Genomic DNA, 16,197 nt, shown 5'->3' with positions numbered 1-16,197 from the left:
AATAATGATACATGATTAAGCCGCCCCTTTGATACATGAGTTAATACACCTTATCCCGTATTTCCATAGATCCCATTTGCCAGTCCATTCCGGCAGGATCGCCAACGCCGTACAATGCAATAAAGCCTCTCCCATCTCCGACCGTATACCCATGCCGAGATCCTAAATACATGGCGAAGCAAGTAACCCGCCAGTCGGATACGCCAGCCATTATTCACTCAATGCTCATGCGCATGATGCCGTCGTTCGTATCCACCATCCCCTGCAATCCAACTCTCCCTTTCCTGCTGACTTGGCCCGTTGAGCCTATGGGGGGATTTGCTGGCGTTCCGCCCAAGCTCCCCGATTCGCTCTGCCCACTGCTTCCTCTGTCGCCACCGGTACTGCCTGGCCGTGAGCCCCACGGCATCACGTCGCGCTGCATTGGACTTTGTACAACGGGCGAGTTGTGCGCGCTGATGCTGGGGCTGACGGCACGGCGTTTGAAACTTGTCGGGTCAAAGTCGTCGTCTCGACGGCGTTTGTTGTTAATTCGCCGTGTAATTTCTGCTGCGCTGGGTAATTGGCCGTTCTAATCACCCTATGTGTTAGATATGGCTTCAAAACGACGTGAAAGGAGGTGAAATGCTTACGTGGAAAGCAGCAGAGCTTAGAGAGGGCGAGTCCATGTTAGTATCCTCACTCATCCCCGATGATGAACCGCGAGGTAAAAAGGCAGATGCCGAGGGAGGGGGTGTTCTTGCTCCGCTGGATTCAGAAAAGGTATCCCAGAATTGTTTGCCTTTGGAATTCTTCATGGCATGCTGTTTGAAGCTACTCGACAAACTCGCGCCCAACTCGCCCATTGAGTCATCTGCCGGGATATCTTCCAGCGTCTCCTGATTCCCGACCAGATTAGGCGATGAGTGAGCCGTCGTCATGGCATTTGTATCCCCTCCTGTGGGTTGATGACGAGGCTCGAGGTCGACATCGCTTTCTCGAACTTGCTTTACGATTTCTGCCTCCCTTATGAATTCGGCTTCTGCTGGCGCCCCCTCCTCAGCAAGCGCTGCCCGGATGCGCGCAAATGCTTTCGCCTTGGGCTGGAAACAAGTTAGCTAGGTCGCGTATAGACAAATGGTAGGCAGTAATTCTCCAGTCAAATCAAATTCTTACCAAAAGATTCCCCCGCCGAGTTACAACTCGCCGTATCACATTCCTTTGGTCGCTGCTACTCCCCTCTGCGGCACCGCCTTCATCCATATCTCCCGACGAGATATGAAGTTGATTTGCCTGCCAACTTATGCTCTCCCGTCTAGCTCGTGCCGCAGCTGAGTTGCTTGGTGGTGACTTGGAGAGGACAGCAGAAGCGAGGTTGAATCCAAGGCCTAGAGGACCGCGTGGCTTCATTTTAGGGTGTTTGCGGTGGTGTCGTTGCCGGTGCTGGAAGCTTGCAAGACTGCCTATTGAGGGCGAACCCGGCGCCGGAGGCATACCCATCTTGGACACTTGGGGAGTCGTTACATAGGCTTCGTCCATGTCCTCGTCCATGTCGTCATCTTCAGAGGAAGAGCTAGAGGAGTCGGACGGTGGGGCATGGGCATGGTTGCTTCCAAGTGAAGTGCTGATATTAAGCCGTTCCTGGTTGCCCATCATAGACCACAAAGACGTCGACGTCTGTTCTGTCCCTCCATATGGCCCTCGTCGAGGAGGAATATTCATCGCTCGGTCTGTAATCATTGGCGACAAGTCATCTGATGGCTGCTCAGCCAGCATCGAATGATGGAGGCTAGTCGCAGCGCGCGAGAAGTCGAGGCCACGGGAGCGGCGGGGTAAGAGATTGGTGGGAGAGGCGTAGGTATGCGAGTGATCCAGCTTGGGCGACAACGGAGCTGGCCGTATGTAGGCACCGGATGGGGTGCCCGGTGGTGGAGTGGATTGCCGCGGCGGCATCTGGATCGACAGGCCTCTCAGCTCCGAGCGTCGCGGTGTCTCGGGCGGCGGCAGGTGGGTGATGCTGCTGTCGTCCTTGGAGGTCCGTCTCGACGTCTCGACGATTCTCGGGCTGGGCGAAAGCTTCGACGGCGTGCCAGTGCTGTCGGACAGCGAGCGGGTCCTAGATGTCATTGGCGATCGGAATTGGGCAGCAGTGGGCGCAGCTTCGGCGTTTTGCTGCCGCCCATTGCTGTCTTCGCTGTCCATAATCACGGCTTCGCCAAAGGTCATGCCACTCAGGCCCCGCGGTCTCTCCATGATGCTTGTCTTGGGGTAGACGCTATGGGGGGTGCGCTCGTGGTTATGTTGATCAGATTGGATGTTTCACTTTGGCCGGGAACAAATGACGTCTTTGTCGCCGGTCCCGCAAGGTAGAATCCTTCATCAACAGATTTGCTTTGTGTTCGCAATCCGTTCCAGCACCTGCGGAGAATTGCGGTTTATCCAGGTACCGTTGCGAGAACAGCGACGGGTGGTGTGCGCGGGTTACAGCATTGGAAGCCAGGTGACGCGAAGACGAGCAAAAAGAAATAGAGTAGCCACTGAGTGATGCGCGATAGCCAATACAGTGAAAGAAGAGAGGAATAGTAGGCTTCTGGCGCCTGAATTCACAGCGCATACAGGGAACGGGGGTCAGTAATAGCAATAGCAGGCGGATATTGGATGGCGAAATGCTTCTGATCGCGAGATGCAGCGACAAAGTCAAGCGTCATGAGCTGAGGATGTCGAGACTGGGCGCGAATTGGACGGACCGACGGCAGCTTCCAAATGGAGGGGCCCACTGCCGCGTCTAAAAAATGCCCCGCCGCACGGATCTAGGGTAGCTAGCATGCTTAAGGTTTAGTGGCGGGTTATTAAAAGCAGCTTGATGACGTGAGGCTTGAACTAATTGAGAGAGCAAGACGGTGATGAACTGTTAGAAGAAGCGCAAAGGTAGAAGAACGTGAAGATGCGAAGAATGACATGTATATGGACTGATTGATCTTGCCCAACGGCGATAAGATAAGGGAGCAAGGAAACTGAATGCTCACATGCATGTACTGTGACTCTGTGCCAAAAGAGGGGCAGACGATTAGCATCCATGCATCCATTGTACCTGATCAACTGGCCGGCCAAGATAAAGGCTGAGATGGAGTGATCGACCCGTCTAACTACTAAGAGCTGCTCAACTTAATGACTCTAACTGACTAGATGACGCTCACTCTTTGTACGATCTTTAGAATTCTCTAGCTCATTCTCTTTGGCGATGTAGCCTTGTCACCAAGACAATCTAGTTGTATTATTACAAGCCACTAAGGTAAGGATGCGTAATTTCTAACAATGCTCTATATGCATAAGTCAAGAGAAATGGTTAAACTAACGTACCATGTCTAACCTATAGATTGAATGAAGAAAGGACTACCTCAAGTTAGGTCCAAGCGGTTAGAGCCGATCTAATACAGCCGTATAGATATGAGATACACTCTGAGGTGGGTAGGTAGATGCAGGGTAGAGCCAAATCTTGAGGCCCCCCCCCCCCCCCCCCCCCCACCATCTCTTCTCGGCCAAATCTACTCAACTGGATCTTGTTTTCTTTTCTTTTTTTTCGGAAGAGAGTCACAAGACCATATACAATAGTTTGTACTCCCTACTATCGGAGATCTTCCGTATTTCAGAGGTACCTGCAATAGCTGGCAGCTTCCCCGCTATTGATGTGAAGGATTCGGGCATCCATATATGTATCGATGTACGTTGCGTGCTATCCGGGAATAGCTGGCCATAGCTCCATAGCTGTCCGTGTCATTGCCACTGGACATCGCGCTCAGATCATTAATCATTTCAATATATTGCATTCTAATAGATGAATCCATACTATACTTTTCATCAACCTGCTTCGTGTAAGCTTGATGACAAACACTGTCTCGATTCTTCTTCGGCGACTTATTCCTCATCTTGCACTAAGGTCGGCGCCTCGTGAAAACCCTCGGTTGCAGCGTTCTCAACAACGTTCGGATGCTGGTTTACCATAGTCATTCTTCCGATCGTGGCATTGCACACAAACACAATGACCGAAATTACGAGGCTGGGCTCTGCATTGCATCATACATGGAATCGTCTACGGTGACCAATGGCATGAACTCAACCCATGGCTATTTGCAGTACCCCCTCGCCAGCTGAACAGCCGCAGCCGTACCCTCTTTATCAAGGAATCTCAGCCTCTTCAAGAGTTCTGCGCACAGTGTAACACTTTGGCGTATACTAATATTTTCTGTCACCTAACTCAATATGATAGTTCAGGGAAAGAGGTTAGGGTGATGGTAAGGCGTCCGTTCTTTGTCTCAGCTCGCGGAAAGGCAACCGCAGACGAAAACAACGACCGCAGCTTTACAGTATGCGACAAATAACTCTACTTTGCATAAATAAAGAGTCTACTGAAGTATGATAAGTCTCTCTGATTTGAATGTTCGGAACACACGAAGCCAAGTCTCCCGCAACGTTCGAGTCCCAGTGTTACACTCTACACTTTTCACGATAACAAGAGAGCTGTTGGAAGTATGTCTCCGTATTTCTAAGCCATATGCAGTGTAAATTGTCAATCAAGAAATACTGGTTATGCTTGCGCCGAAGTAACCTTGCGGCTGAGGCTCTCGAATCTCTCCCTTAGTCTGATTGGTCGCCTGATGGGAGCCTCTTCAGGGATACGTCCGGTCATCATCACAATGGCTGGTTGGGTCATTGTATTATATACGAGAGGTCGAAGGATTGGGAATAGCTGATCATGTGGTGCAACCCAGCGTAACCGAAAAAGGACTCCAAATCCTTCTGCAATTTATTTCGGATGCAGCTGGCCTTTTCGGTGTCAGTGTGTATATGGAGGACGAGAGATGTTCGTACCTCTACTTTCTAGCTGTTGTGACCTTCAATCTCAGGGATGAGTGGGTGGAATAGACACATACATGCGCACTTGGGCAATACAGCCATCCTGTGTATACAGTGCGAGGCTTGAAGTCAGCTCTACATTGTCCTTATACGAGTACACGTACATTATAAGAATATGGTGGGTTGGATAAACATTCAATTGGATGCCTGCTTATCTTTCCAGGGGTTAAAGCTCGACTCTAATTCGAATCTTGTTCTCTCTTGCATATGCAGGTGACTTGGCAGTACCAACTCTGCCCAAATATCTCAGGCAAGCCTTCCCGTAGGTCTATTATCTGGTGCCTTTCTGGCATTGTGCATGTTGTGATACCAATATATGTAGCAAGTGAGCCAACCCTTACAAGTATACAGCCGCGGCTAGAATGCAACCGTTGTTGTGAATGTGTATATATATGTGTAGGTAGTGACGCTCGCTGATCAAATTCTTCGACACTCTACATTGCGATACGATTTAATCTTTCCTTTATAATTCATCTCGTATGTGAGAATATTGAATTTGTACAAGATTAATTTTCTGTACACCCCGCACAGGCAAAATTGAGCTCTCAAAAACGCTACGTCCACTATGCAAATTCGCAGTCCACAGCATCTGACTAGCAATATCGACATTGTCGATAGAGCCGCCTCATTTGGCCACCCTGAAAACCATATGCGTGGAGCACTGGTCTCTATCGACTTAGATTGCCCTGCAGACTTTTTTTTCGGTCGCAAGGATCTTGTTGCCAAATTCAGCTTGTGTTTCACAACACAAATTCAGGGCGGATTTCACAAGCCCATTGCGATCCAACATGCGGAAGTCGGTTACTTTAGAACTGACAACGATATCAAGAAACTGGTACAGGGTGTGAAGCTTCCTCTGCTGAAAATATCAGGAGCTTTTAACAAGGGTGATGCCGATAACAAGGGCGAAGCCGGTAACAAAGGTGAAGCCGGTAACAAGGGTGAAGCCGGTAACAAGGGTGAAGCCGATATCGAAATCCATCAGTCAAATGGTTCTGGAAGCGATGGTTCTTGCAGTATCAGAATTGTAGCCCTCTTGGACGCGTATCCGTCCAACATGGAAGTGTCTGCATCTTTATCTACGTATATTTCATCTACTGTAGAAGGTCATATCCGACACAGCCGCACCTTCACTAGCTCTACCGATCCTCGTGTGGCTCCATTTCCGAATGAAGAAAGGCTTCAAAGGCTTTTATGTTGGACTGCGGCTCTTGGTTATGAGAAGTTGTTTGGGGCATATCTTGACCAAGGGCCTTCCATGCTTGATATGGAAGATGAGTTTGGGATGACACCCTTATCATGTGCGGCATTTGCTGGAAAGATTTTAGTGATCCAACTGGCTCTGCAACAAGGTGGCTGCGACAGAGCTAGAAAAAAGACTGGTCGGGGACATTCGCCTCTCGAAGCTGCTGCGAGCCGAAAAGATGCAAGCATATTCGAATCGTTTCTTAAATTGCTCAAATATTTCGAGGAATTAGGTAGTGCGACTCCACCTGCCAAGATTCCTCAGCTTGAAGACATGCATAGCCTCGACGTTAGCGACATCCAAAAGGAGCTCAATTTGGCTGTAGTTGATGAGCAGACAGCGACTGTCCGAAATTTAGTCGAAATGCCCCTTGATCTTCAAAATAATAGAGAGAATTGGCTGGCCGACCAAATGGTGCAGGCAGCAAAGAAGGGAGGCCTCTGTCTTGTTCAAGTTTTGAAATCCTGCGGGGCGGAAGTCGACGCCGAGGCTTATGCAGACAAGGACCGTGGGAATGAAGAGAGGACCACACCACTTATGATTGCAATAGCGCATGATCGAATAGCAGTTGCGGAGTTCCTTATCAGTCACGGTGCTGGTAACGAAGATGCACTACGAGCTGCTGTTGAGAGAAAACAACATACGACGATTCGAGCATTGTTACAAGCTGGGGTGCGAGTGAAAGGAAAATTGAAAACGGATTTGCGTGCTAAGGCAGTCGAAAAGAAGGACTCGACAACTCTTATGTTACTGAAGGTAGAAAAAGGTACTGGGAAGCTAGCAACCTCTGTTCAATTGGATAAAAATGTCGATCGACACTTTACAGCAACAGTGGTTGACTTTACGGAAGATAAAGATCCGGACTTCAAGGAGCTTACTGTAGCCGATTTGATGGGAAGGTCGACCTCCTTTTTTTCAGTAGGCGAAAAGTCCAAGTTTAAGTGGATTCATTTGCCGGCAAACAATGTACGTAATGCCATCTTCTGTTTTATGGATGACTTCGGATTCAATAGTGAAAATTGCTAACAACTTGAGTATAGATGAAATGGGTCGAGGTTTGTCATCTACATCTAACAGCAGAGAAAAGAAATATGTTGCTAATTATTAAAACCAAAGGCTTTGATTGGCAAGATATACCATTACGATCCCTCATTAGTTTATAAAGTTCTGGAGCCAAAACGATGGGTCAAAAGGCAGCATAAGGGAGAGAGCGACTCTCCACATGCACGATTCATGCTGCCAGCATGTCACGACTTTTCGGAAGCCTTCATAGACAAGACGAGTGAGTATATGCCACCCTTTGCTTTTTTTGACATCTCTTTTGCGATAGATAACCAGCTGATCTGAACAATTAGAGTTTGGAAACGAACAAAAAGACAAACATGTGGTTCTATTTGTGAGTGTTTTGATCAATTTAGCACTATATTGAGATGAAACTGAGACAAAGATGTAAACAGATGCCCTATCTTCACTGGGATGAGGAGGATGCAATGAAAGCAAGAACAGAATACCTAGCGGAAAGATCTCCTGGTACGACACTCTCAAACGGTAGGGTGTGGGAGAATATGCCCAAAACGGAACTGAAATCTAAAAGAGAGGAGATGCTTATAAATGAATATTTGCTATCGGATGATAATAGCAATTCGAAATCTCGCCACGTCCTTCATATTCGAAGGACCCTGGATCAGTCTTTATATCACAATTTAAAAGACACCATTTTTAGGGATGCCGATCAAACGGTTCATCGATACCAGAGGGAGTTGAACAAAAAGAAGAAGATTGAGAAACGGCAACCATTGACGGTTATTATGGTGGATCAACTTTGGATGTGGATTCTAGTTGGCCCGTCGGGAAAAGCCGAGGCAATTGTCACCTGTTTTCCATCCAGAGATTGGTCTGATATCGGCATAACGACTGATGGACAGAATTCCGCGAACCGGATACCAGATCCAAGGCGTACCACTGATGTCTTCCAGACTACAAAGGCTTACATCCAGCACAGACCCAATGCCATAAACACACCTTATGATCTTGCAGGTGTCATTGCCAGCAGATGCTCAAGAGCTCTTTTAGATCACTCAACAGACATGCTTAACTTTGCTGAAGTCTATGAAAATTCCATCAGCTACATTGTACGTTATGAGCTTAGTATCATCATCTCTACATTTCAAGCGGCGCTTTGCAAACTAGTACTAACAATCATTCTTCTATTTTCCGGACAGATGAACGAGGAGACGGTACTCTTCAATAGATTCAACAGGCTGATGAAGACCCGCACTCAGATGATGAACGGGCTCAAAGAAGAGTCAAGCAGGTCGAAAAGCTCAAGTCAGCCTAAACAAGCTAACTCTTACCAAGATTTGGCAAAAATCATCGTGGAAGACCAAAAATGGCTTCAAGAACAGAGGAAACTTCCTGAGATCTCTGTCGATCATTGCAAAAAGTATCGCAAATCTACTTTGGAGACTGAAATTCCAAGTGTAGACGAAATTGAGAGTTTAGGGAAGAATATGTCTATTGAAGAAGGGAAGAATATATCTATTGAAGAAAAGAAGGATCACCTGATAAAACTGCTTGAGAAGTTTGGGCGGTTTTATGTTCTTGATATAACTAGAGAGATTACCCTTCTCAGTCAGATCAAGGACATTCAAGACGAGCTGGAGATGATGCAAAAGGTATTCACAGAACAGAATGAAGTTCTCAAAGCGATGGATCGGATCATTCGCACCATGGAGCAACGCGATTCCAACTCAAACGACAATATACAGCCCGCAAACTTTGACGCCAAGTTGCGCTATCGAGGGGGTTCTAGAAGCTGGAAGATGAAAGAATACGACCCCGAAGAGATTCAAGACAAATTTAGCGACTACGACTACTCCACCAGCATCGATACTTTGCCTATGGTAGCACGTATACCGGCTTCTGAATCGGATTTCCGGAAGCGTACTTACTCTTACCAGAATGCTGTCTGGGGCTTGGGCCATCAGGAACATAACCTTCCACTTCGTACCGTTAGTCGGCATTCTAACCAGATCAAAAAAATGCTTAAGCGCGCTAAAACCACCAATGACGCGGTTCGTCACTTTTCTCTTCTTTTGATGTCTATTCCCCCTTCACTCCACCTATAATTGGCAAATCTTGAGGCATTATGGGTGACATATCCACCATAGCAGAATGATAAAGTAGATGCCACGCTAATACGATGAAAAATATAGCTGAGCAGCCTCGTCGATTTGAAACAGAAGCAAAACAACATTATTGATACGCGGACTGCCCGTATTCAGGCCGAGCAATCACATTTAATGACGCTTGAGGCTGGGAAACAGAGCAAAACACTCATGGTGTTTACGATTGTTACCATCATCTTCGTGAGTAATTACCAATCAGGCCATCCCCAACACTCCATTCTCCTACTTTTCTATAGCACACCCGCATAAAATAGAGAAAGGGGAGAAGAAATTACAATTTGAGTACACGTTAGAAATTGATGCTGACAACAAATGGCCCACAGCTACCTTTATCTTTCATCGCTGCCTTTTTCGCAATTCCTACTAAAGACTTCGACAACAACAACTTATCATTAGGCTTCGTATCAAAAATTACGTGTGAGTTATAATACTTTATATAAACGTCAGCAAAAGATCTCATTTGCAATGCATTGCCAGCTTTACTGATAGATTGATGCACCCTATAGTCCCAGCATCTGCCGGTATATCAATTTTGATCGTCGTCATTGGATTTTCCGCGTCCTACTGGCGATTGGACAAGGTCACCCATCGACTTCTCGCCAAGTTCCGCAGAAGTGGCAAACCCGACGGCGATTCTAGCCAAAATGATGATGGGCAAAACCTTCCATACTGGCGACAATCCTAATGTGTGGCCATCCAATGTATTCTCAGTTACGTCTGTGAAAAGAATACGGGTCAGACAAGGCTATTGCAAATTTGAGTAGCATCTTCACCTAAATTAGATGTTTAATATCCGACGATTCTATTTTAATCTAGTTAGCCAACAAGTTTCTTTCTCGGGCTCCTTTGCTAGGCTCCTCATAAGCTGAAAATCCTCATCTTTAAATCCGTAATCCAACATGCCCAACTCAATCGCCAGTCGCGCATATCGTATCGTGTCCCAATACAGGCCCTCCGCACAACTCGTCAAAGCCGCATACCAGTATGCTAAACTCGAGGGAGCGTGCAGACGCTCTTGTTCATAAAGACTAAGAAGCGCCAGCGCCATTTGTGGGGGAGCTGTTTCCCAGTCCTCCAGACGCTCACGTATGGTGTTAATCTGGTCGAGGCGCTCGTCAGACTCATGAGCCAGGTCTGGATGAAGGCTACATAAACTGCAAGAGCATTGAAATCCCCAGAGAGAAGACAGCTTTTTGAGACGATTCTCGCGTGACATATGAGGATCGATATATGTGATGGTGATTTCGGTACCAGGAGTAATGTCCGTCATAGCGTGCACGTAGTGTGTAAGGGTCTCTTTGTCAAAAAAGTAGGCCGCATTGGGGCGACAATCATGGTTGAGACGCTGCTTGTTGTTAGATCTGATGGTTCGTTTGTTTCGGCGATTATAGAGCATCTACTTACAGCTGTCTCAGGGAATACGGCGTAGTATGTGGCCCCATGCAGGTCAAGCACAAAAGCATTGGTGTCAATCCGATCACTCACTGGATCTGTTACAGGGCTGCCATAGAGTGCCGAAAACATCTGTTTCGTTTTTGGAGGAAGATTGTTGACGGCTGCATGTTCCAGCCCCAACCATTTTTCCGTTTCTAGCTCTCCAAAAATCTCGCTGTCTAACATCAAGATGGGGGTATGTGCGAATATCCTGTCCCCACGATGCAGCATCTTATTCGCAATGAGACCACGCCCTCTTCCAGGAAGCTCTTTTTCTTCGAACGGTGGTGACGGTTGCTCATTGACTCCTGATAACGCATCTTCGTCAACAAATGCTGGTAGTTGTTGAAAATTCTCTGCGCGATCGGATGTTGTTATAATGGATATGCCTCTACCACTTGCAAAGGCCTTGGATGAAAAGACGCAAAATGTTTCGGTGCTGTTGTGGCAATGGTCTTGCGATGTCCACGGCGATGATGAATTTGTGAGGGAGACAGCATTCAAGTGATCCTGACCAAAGTATCTGCATCCTTCTAACTGGTCTTGTTGAGAATGCGGGACCTGAACTAAAGCCGAAGAGCAAACATCACCAGAAATAATTTGCTGCTGGAAGGCCAAAGACACCGCTGTGTAGGGGATTATATTGGGAATGATGATCAACTTCATCTTGCTCTCCTAGTTATCTAGGAATGGAATGTATATGTCAAAAAATGCTTCTTTAACTTCAAGAATAACGTCGTGGATAATAAGTAGTATAGTATGAATGGCTCTTTTGTAGGATAAATAGAGCTCTCGGCAACGTGACTGTGCAGTTGTTAATAGGTAGTTGGCGTATATTTGAGGTTTAAAACTTAAACCACAGCCGCAACCAAAAAAAAAAAAAAAGCCAATGTGACCACCGTAGGATCTTCAGGCGTGTTGGGTACTAACCTAACTTATGACAAAGGCAACGTTGCTGTGCTGTGTTGGAAACACTCCTGTTCCAGGCTTCCAGCCTACTAGATGCGGGCCACAGCTCTCTCTGCGTTTCGTACATGTGTCATTCCGATAAGAACATTAATAAGAATGATCTGGATTAAGGTTTCGATTATCAAACTGTTGCTGATGCCTAAAATTGATGTACGAGTCTGTTGATGTGTCCAGAACTACCGGCAGTTACCTTTCTTGTGGCCAGATATTTCGGGCGTTTCAGCGATTTTAGTCGTAATAATGAGGCGCAGAGAACTCATGTAGCTAGTAAAGTGGGCTGGAGGGTCGCGCATGTATGGCAACCGCTGTAAGAGTCTCGGACATCTGTTAGATTCGTGTCTCAAAATAACCTTACATTGAACCTTGCAATTCCTGGAATTGGCATGGCTTACATAGAATTGCAAACACCTAACCCAATAGAAAGCGGCTCTTCTTGTCACCCACATGAACACGCTATCAATAGAGAACCTTGGAAATCTCAGCTGATCGAATACGCGCGTCACCGCCCCAGTGCCACAAGCAATACCTCGGGTACAAAATCCGATCATGGCTCTTCCTGGCGATCACTCTACTCCATATCGAGATGACCTTTATGCACTAGGCAATTTTTCGCAGTTTGTTAGGAGCTATGAGTCAGTTTCTGCAAGTAACACGGAATACATGCATGTTAAGCAGAATGATGCTTCTCAGCCCCACGTAGGTACCCTTCGCTGCCCGAATTGACAGAATTTTGTAATAGGATGGATGACTGCTTGCATCGTTTATTTGCATCTTATACCTTGTTTAGGTAATGGCCGGTCCTCCCCGTTCCCTTGAAGTTTGCAATGTATCCATATACTTCGTAAAGAGTGATGCTATACCCAACATGCTTTAACTCAATGCTCACCTACAGGTGATCTGTGCGCGGGAAATAAGCTACAGGTGGGAATGCTTCGTCACCACTAACGAAAAAAGACCACGTTGAGTAACTCGATCCAACTTAGCATGGGTGCGAGCACGTGCTCAATTCCCCTTTTGTGGTCGCTGTTCTATTGATATATAAACTGAACAGCCAGCGTATTATCTGCTTGGTCATATTTACTTCAACACATCTTTCTACGTGACAGCAAAGGATAGAGGACATACAACTCTGCATATAAACAAACATGAAGGCATCGCTCGCTCTCCTTGTGGCCACCTGTGCCAGCGGCGCTCTGGCAAAATCGCTGGGTGATATCAATCCTGAAGTAGACGCCCGTAACGTGGTTACTGGAGGCTCTGAACGCGCCGCAGTTCATCCCGTGGAAGCTTATCCATATGACGATGAAATTTTTATTACGGATGGAGGACTTGGAAACGGTAAAGATGATGGAAAGGGCAAGGGCAAGGGCAAGGATGACGGCAAAGGAAAGGGGAAGGGAAAGGACGATGGCAAAGGGAAAGGAAAGGGGAAAGATGACGGCAAAGGAAAGGGCAAGGGTAAGGATGACGGTAAAGGAAAGGGAAAGGATGATGGCAAAGGAAAAGGAAAGGGGAAGGACGACGGTAAAGGCAAAGGCAAAGGGAAAGATGATGGCAAAGGAAAGGGGAAGGGGAAGGATGATGGCAAAGGAAAAGGAAAAGGAAAGGACGACGGTAAAGGAAAGGGGAAAGGGAAGGGTAAGGACGATGGTAAAGGAAAAGGTAAAGGTAAAGGGTATTGGGCTTAATGTATATACAGTATACAGCTTGCCAGTGCTCTTATTGCCTTAGTGCCTAGGTGCTATTATACAATGGAATTTCCCAGGAGTAACAAAACCTTGACCTGCTTATACCAAAACAGAAATAATGATTTATTAAGACTGTGATAAAATATTATTGCTGAAGTTAGTATAGCACTATACCTAGTAATGATTATTCATTAGCAAATGTTCACACTGGCCTTCAAATATATGTGTAATTGATCCTTTATAAGTTGTATTTATTGCAAGTTGGCAAATGGCTTTTGTGTTACTTGTATTTTAGGCAGTGTATTGAAAGTTGCTTGAAGAAACGTTTGGGAAAAGTGTCAATGGAACTGGCTCTCGTAGGTTATTAAACCACTGAGTGGTATCAAAGTCTGCTTCTATAGCAGTCGAAACGAGCAGAAGTCTGCGACCTACTAACATTTTATTGGTTGGAGAACTTACATGAAACTGTATGTTGTCCATACCACGTGTATAATATAGAGGATGACATAAGAGATGAGATCAATAGACATAAGACTCGCAACTACTAAGTGGATGTGTAATTAGGACAAAAAAAAAACACTCTCAATATCTATAGACATATAAACATATATTGCCAAAAGCCATGACAAAGATGTCATAAAACTATTAGTATATAACAATCGAATAGCTTATGAGATAATGGCAGATACTGGTAAATTATTAACATCCAATTCTTACCCCGTTGGATCCACTTCCGGCGCTCAACTATCTCTTCCCATGGGTCCATTACTGAGGGTACTGAAGGCCAGACCGCGAGTAGGCACTCTTCTTACCAATATAGTAGCTAATTTTCGTGAAATCCAATTCGTTTACATAATTATCTTCTTACATAACAAGGAAAGATGAGCGTTACCCCATAGTACGATGGGTATAATTGAGACACCATGTCTAACATCCGCGGAAACGACAAATTAATATCTACCGCATGGTTGCAATTCCTACATACAAGCATCGGCCCGATTTGTTTACGGGACTCGAGTGTCACAACAGAATGCATAGTTATACGATATATTCTGGACACATTAGCCGGACATGCATTGTTTATGATGCTATATCAACTGGTCAAGCTGCATTGCCTTTCATTTATCACAATGTTAAACGTAAAAATAGCATGTTATATCAACGTAATCTATGACTACACTTACATGATATTTCTATGAACATCAAAACTCTGAAATTGCTGATAAAATAAACTCACCGCGGGTGTCATGTACCATGGCAAGCCCCATTGAACCCTGTACCCCGTAAAGGACGGATGCACCCCGTAGAAAGCGAACATCCGCCTTTTTAAGCATAAGATATAGTTAGTATATTAGGCAAATCTCACTGTTTTCGGAAACTCTTGCCTTCTTGGCGGATCTCGCTGTGAGGGCCGAGGACCGGCTCGGAGTTTTTCTAGCACTACATTGGCCCCGATCCTAGTGCGAGAATGACAAGAAACAACATTATCTAGCAGACTAACATTACATGTTCGAGGTTGGAACATTTAAGAGGTTTACCGTTAAGTATAGCAAAGAGGCTAATACCTGGCTGCTAATGAAGCTCGTATGGCTCGGTCGTGATGATGTCTTCCGTAGTTGGGGCAGGATGTAAGCGGCAGCGGGTAAAAAGAATGGTAGTCCGTCCGCCCTTCTTACATGCCTACTGTTCTTCATTAGACATGGATGTCTTTTCTAATTCAGTAGGTAGTATTCGATTACATATGGTTGCATTTGATGACTTTGCTTGTCCTCAATGATGAATACATAGAATGACCATTTTATGAATCGGACCAATTCATCTCCCGAAGATCAATATTATCAGTAAATTGTTGAGAATTCCAGGTATATATAGCCTTCAAACCAACTGAATCGTGAAAATCATGTTCACCCATCTTCTTACTTTCGTCAGACCGAGCACTGCAATCCCCTACGCGCCTTCATCATGCAATTCTCAACTGCTACATTTGCCCTTCTTGGCCTCGCTGTCACTGCCTTGGCAGCCAACGAGAAGCTTTGCTTTCCTGCTCCTGGACAGAAGAACAACGTTCCTCAGTCCATCACTGACCTCGATGATCAAGTGAAGGTCGACTGGGCTACCAAGCTCTGCTCGCAGATCAACTTCTCAACTGTTGACGCCCAGTCTGTTACCACAGACATTGCTGACGGTGTCGACGCACCAGAAGATGGAAAGACCTACGGTCTTAACCTGGTAAATATTTAGATATCTCACGATATTAATTACAACGTAATACTAACGGATCTCAGGTCACTGTAGCCGTTCCGGATGAACAATCCTGCGTTGTAAGTTCTACATTTTCCATACTATTATGAGACGCTAACACTACTCAACCTAGTCTTATGCCGCACAAACACTCACTGCTGATGTTTGCCCCAGTGGTGGAGCGTTCATCGACCTTGACAGCGCCCAGGAGGAGTGGTTCACGATTGTTGCTCTCGACTAAGATATAGAGACAGAGAAATAAGGATGAAGCTTATAGTCTGAATTTGAGTCTATAGGCATAGCATAGCCTTCAAATAGCTACGTCTTGGATATTTTTAATCTGTAAATACAATGAATGAGCTGGAGAGGGTGCTATTGCAATATTTCATACAATTTTGCGTGACAGGATGTTGTATGCAGACAAGTAACAAGTCCAAACGTACGGTTGTATTGTAAATACCTACCTAATAGGCATTTTGCCAAGAGTTCACTAATGGCTAGGGGTACTTTCTCCAATTAGGCATTTCTATCTGAATGC

The 16,197-nt window shown here is 45.9% G+C and overlaps 5 protein-coding genes across 5 annotated transcripts; 3 read left to right on the top strand and 2 right to left on the bottom strand.

Moving 5' to 3' along the window:
- Nucleotides 1-214: 214 nt before the first annotated feature.
- Nucleotides 215-2,232, bottom strand: T069G_10655 (uncharacterized protein; the record flags this gene model as incomplete). The annotated part of the gene is made up of 4 exons (XM_056177865.1): nt 215-306; nt 361-571; nt 633-1,082; nt 1,156-2,232. 4 exons carry the CDS (start codon nt 2,230-2,232, stop codon nt 215-217), a joined length of 1,830 nt encoding a protein of 609 aa, XP_056024155.1.
- A 3,226-nt stretch (nt 2,233-5,458) lies between these two features.
- T069G_10654 (ankyrin repeats (3 copies) domain-containing protein) lies at nt 5,459-10,012 on the top strand (the record flags this gene model as incomplete). The annotated part of the gene is made up of 10 exons (XM_056177864.1): nt 5,459-7,105; nt 7,180-7,194; nt 7,256-7,421; nt 7,495-7,535; nt 7,597-8,044; nt 8,087-8,271; nt 8,362-9,213; nt 9,355-9,507; nt 9,651-9,744; nt 9,834-10,012. 10 exons carry the CDS (start codon nt 5,459-5,461, stop codon nt 10,010-10,012), a joined length of 3,780 nt encoding a protein of 1,259 aa, XP_056024154.1.
- Nucleotides 10,013-10,129: 117 nt separating this feature from the next.
- Nucleotides 10,130-11,427, bottom strand: T069G_10653 (SET domain-containing protein; the record flags this gene model as incomplete). The annotated part of the gene is made up of 2 exons (XM_056177863.1): nt 10,130-10,672; nt 10,732-11,427. 2 exons carry the CDS (start codon nt 11,425-11,427, stop codon nt 10,130-10,132), a joined length of 1,239 nt encoding a protein of 412 aa, XP_056024153.1.
- Nucleotides 11,428-12,875: 1,448 nt separating this feature from the next.
- T069G_10652 (uncharacterized protein) lies at nt 12,876-13,418 on the top strand (the record flags this gene model as incomplete). Its single annotated transcript, XM_056177862.1, has 1 exon — nt 12,876-13,418. One exon carries the CDS (start codon nt 12,876-12,878, stop codon nt 13,416-13,418), a length of 543 nt encoding a protein of 180 aa, XP_056024152.1.
- A 1,962-nt stretch (nt 13,419-15,380) lies between these two features.
- T069G_10651 (uncharacterized protein) lies at nt 15,381-15,900 on the top strand (the record flags this gene model as incomplete). Its single annotated transcript, XM_056177861.1, has 3 exons — nt 15,381-15,647; nt 15,704-15,739; nt 15,793-15,900. 3 exons carry the CDS (start codon nt 15,381-15,383, stop codon nt 15,898-15,900), a joined length of 411 nt encoding a protein of 136 aa, XP_056024151.1.
- Between the last annotated feature and the right edge of the window lie 297 nt (nt 15,901-16,197).

Source organism: Trichoderma breve, assembly GCF_028502605.1.
Source record: "Trichoderma breve strain T069 chromosome 7 map unlocalized scaffold00007, whole genome shotgun sequence".
Lineage (NCBI taxonomy): Eukaryota > Fungi > Ascomycota > Sordariomycetes > Hypocreales > Hypocreaceae > Trichoderma > Trichoderma breve.
This window is presented reverse-complemented; position numbering and strand designations above follow the sequence as displayed.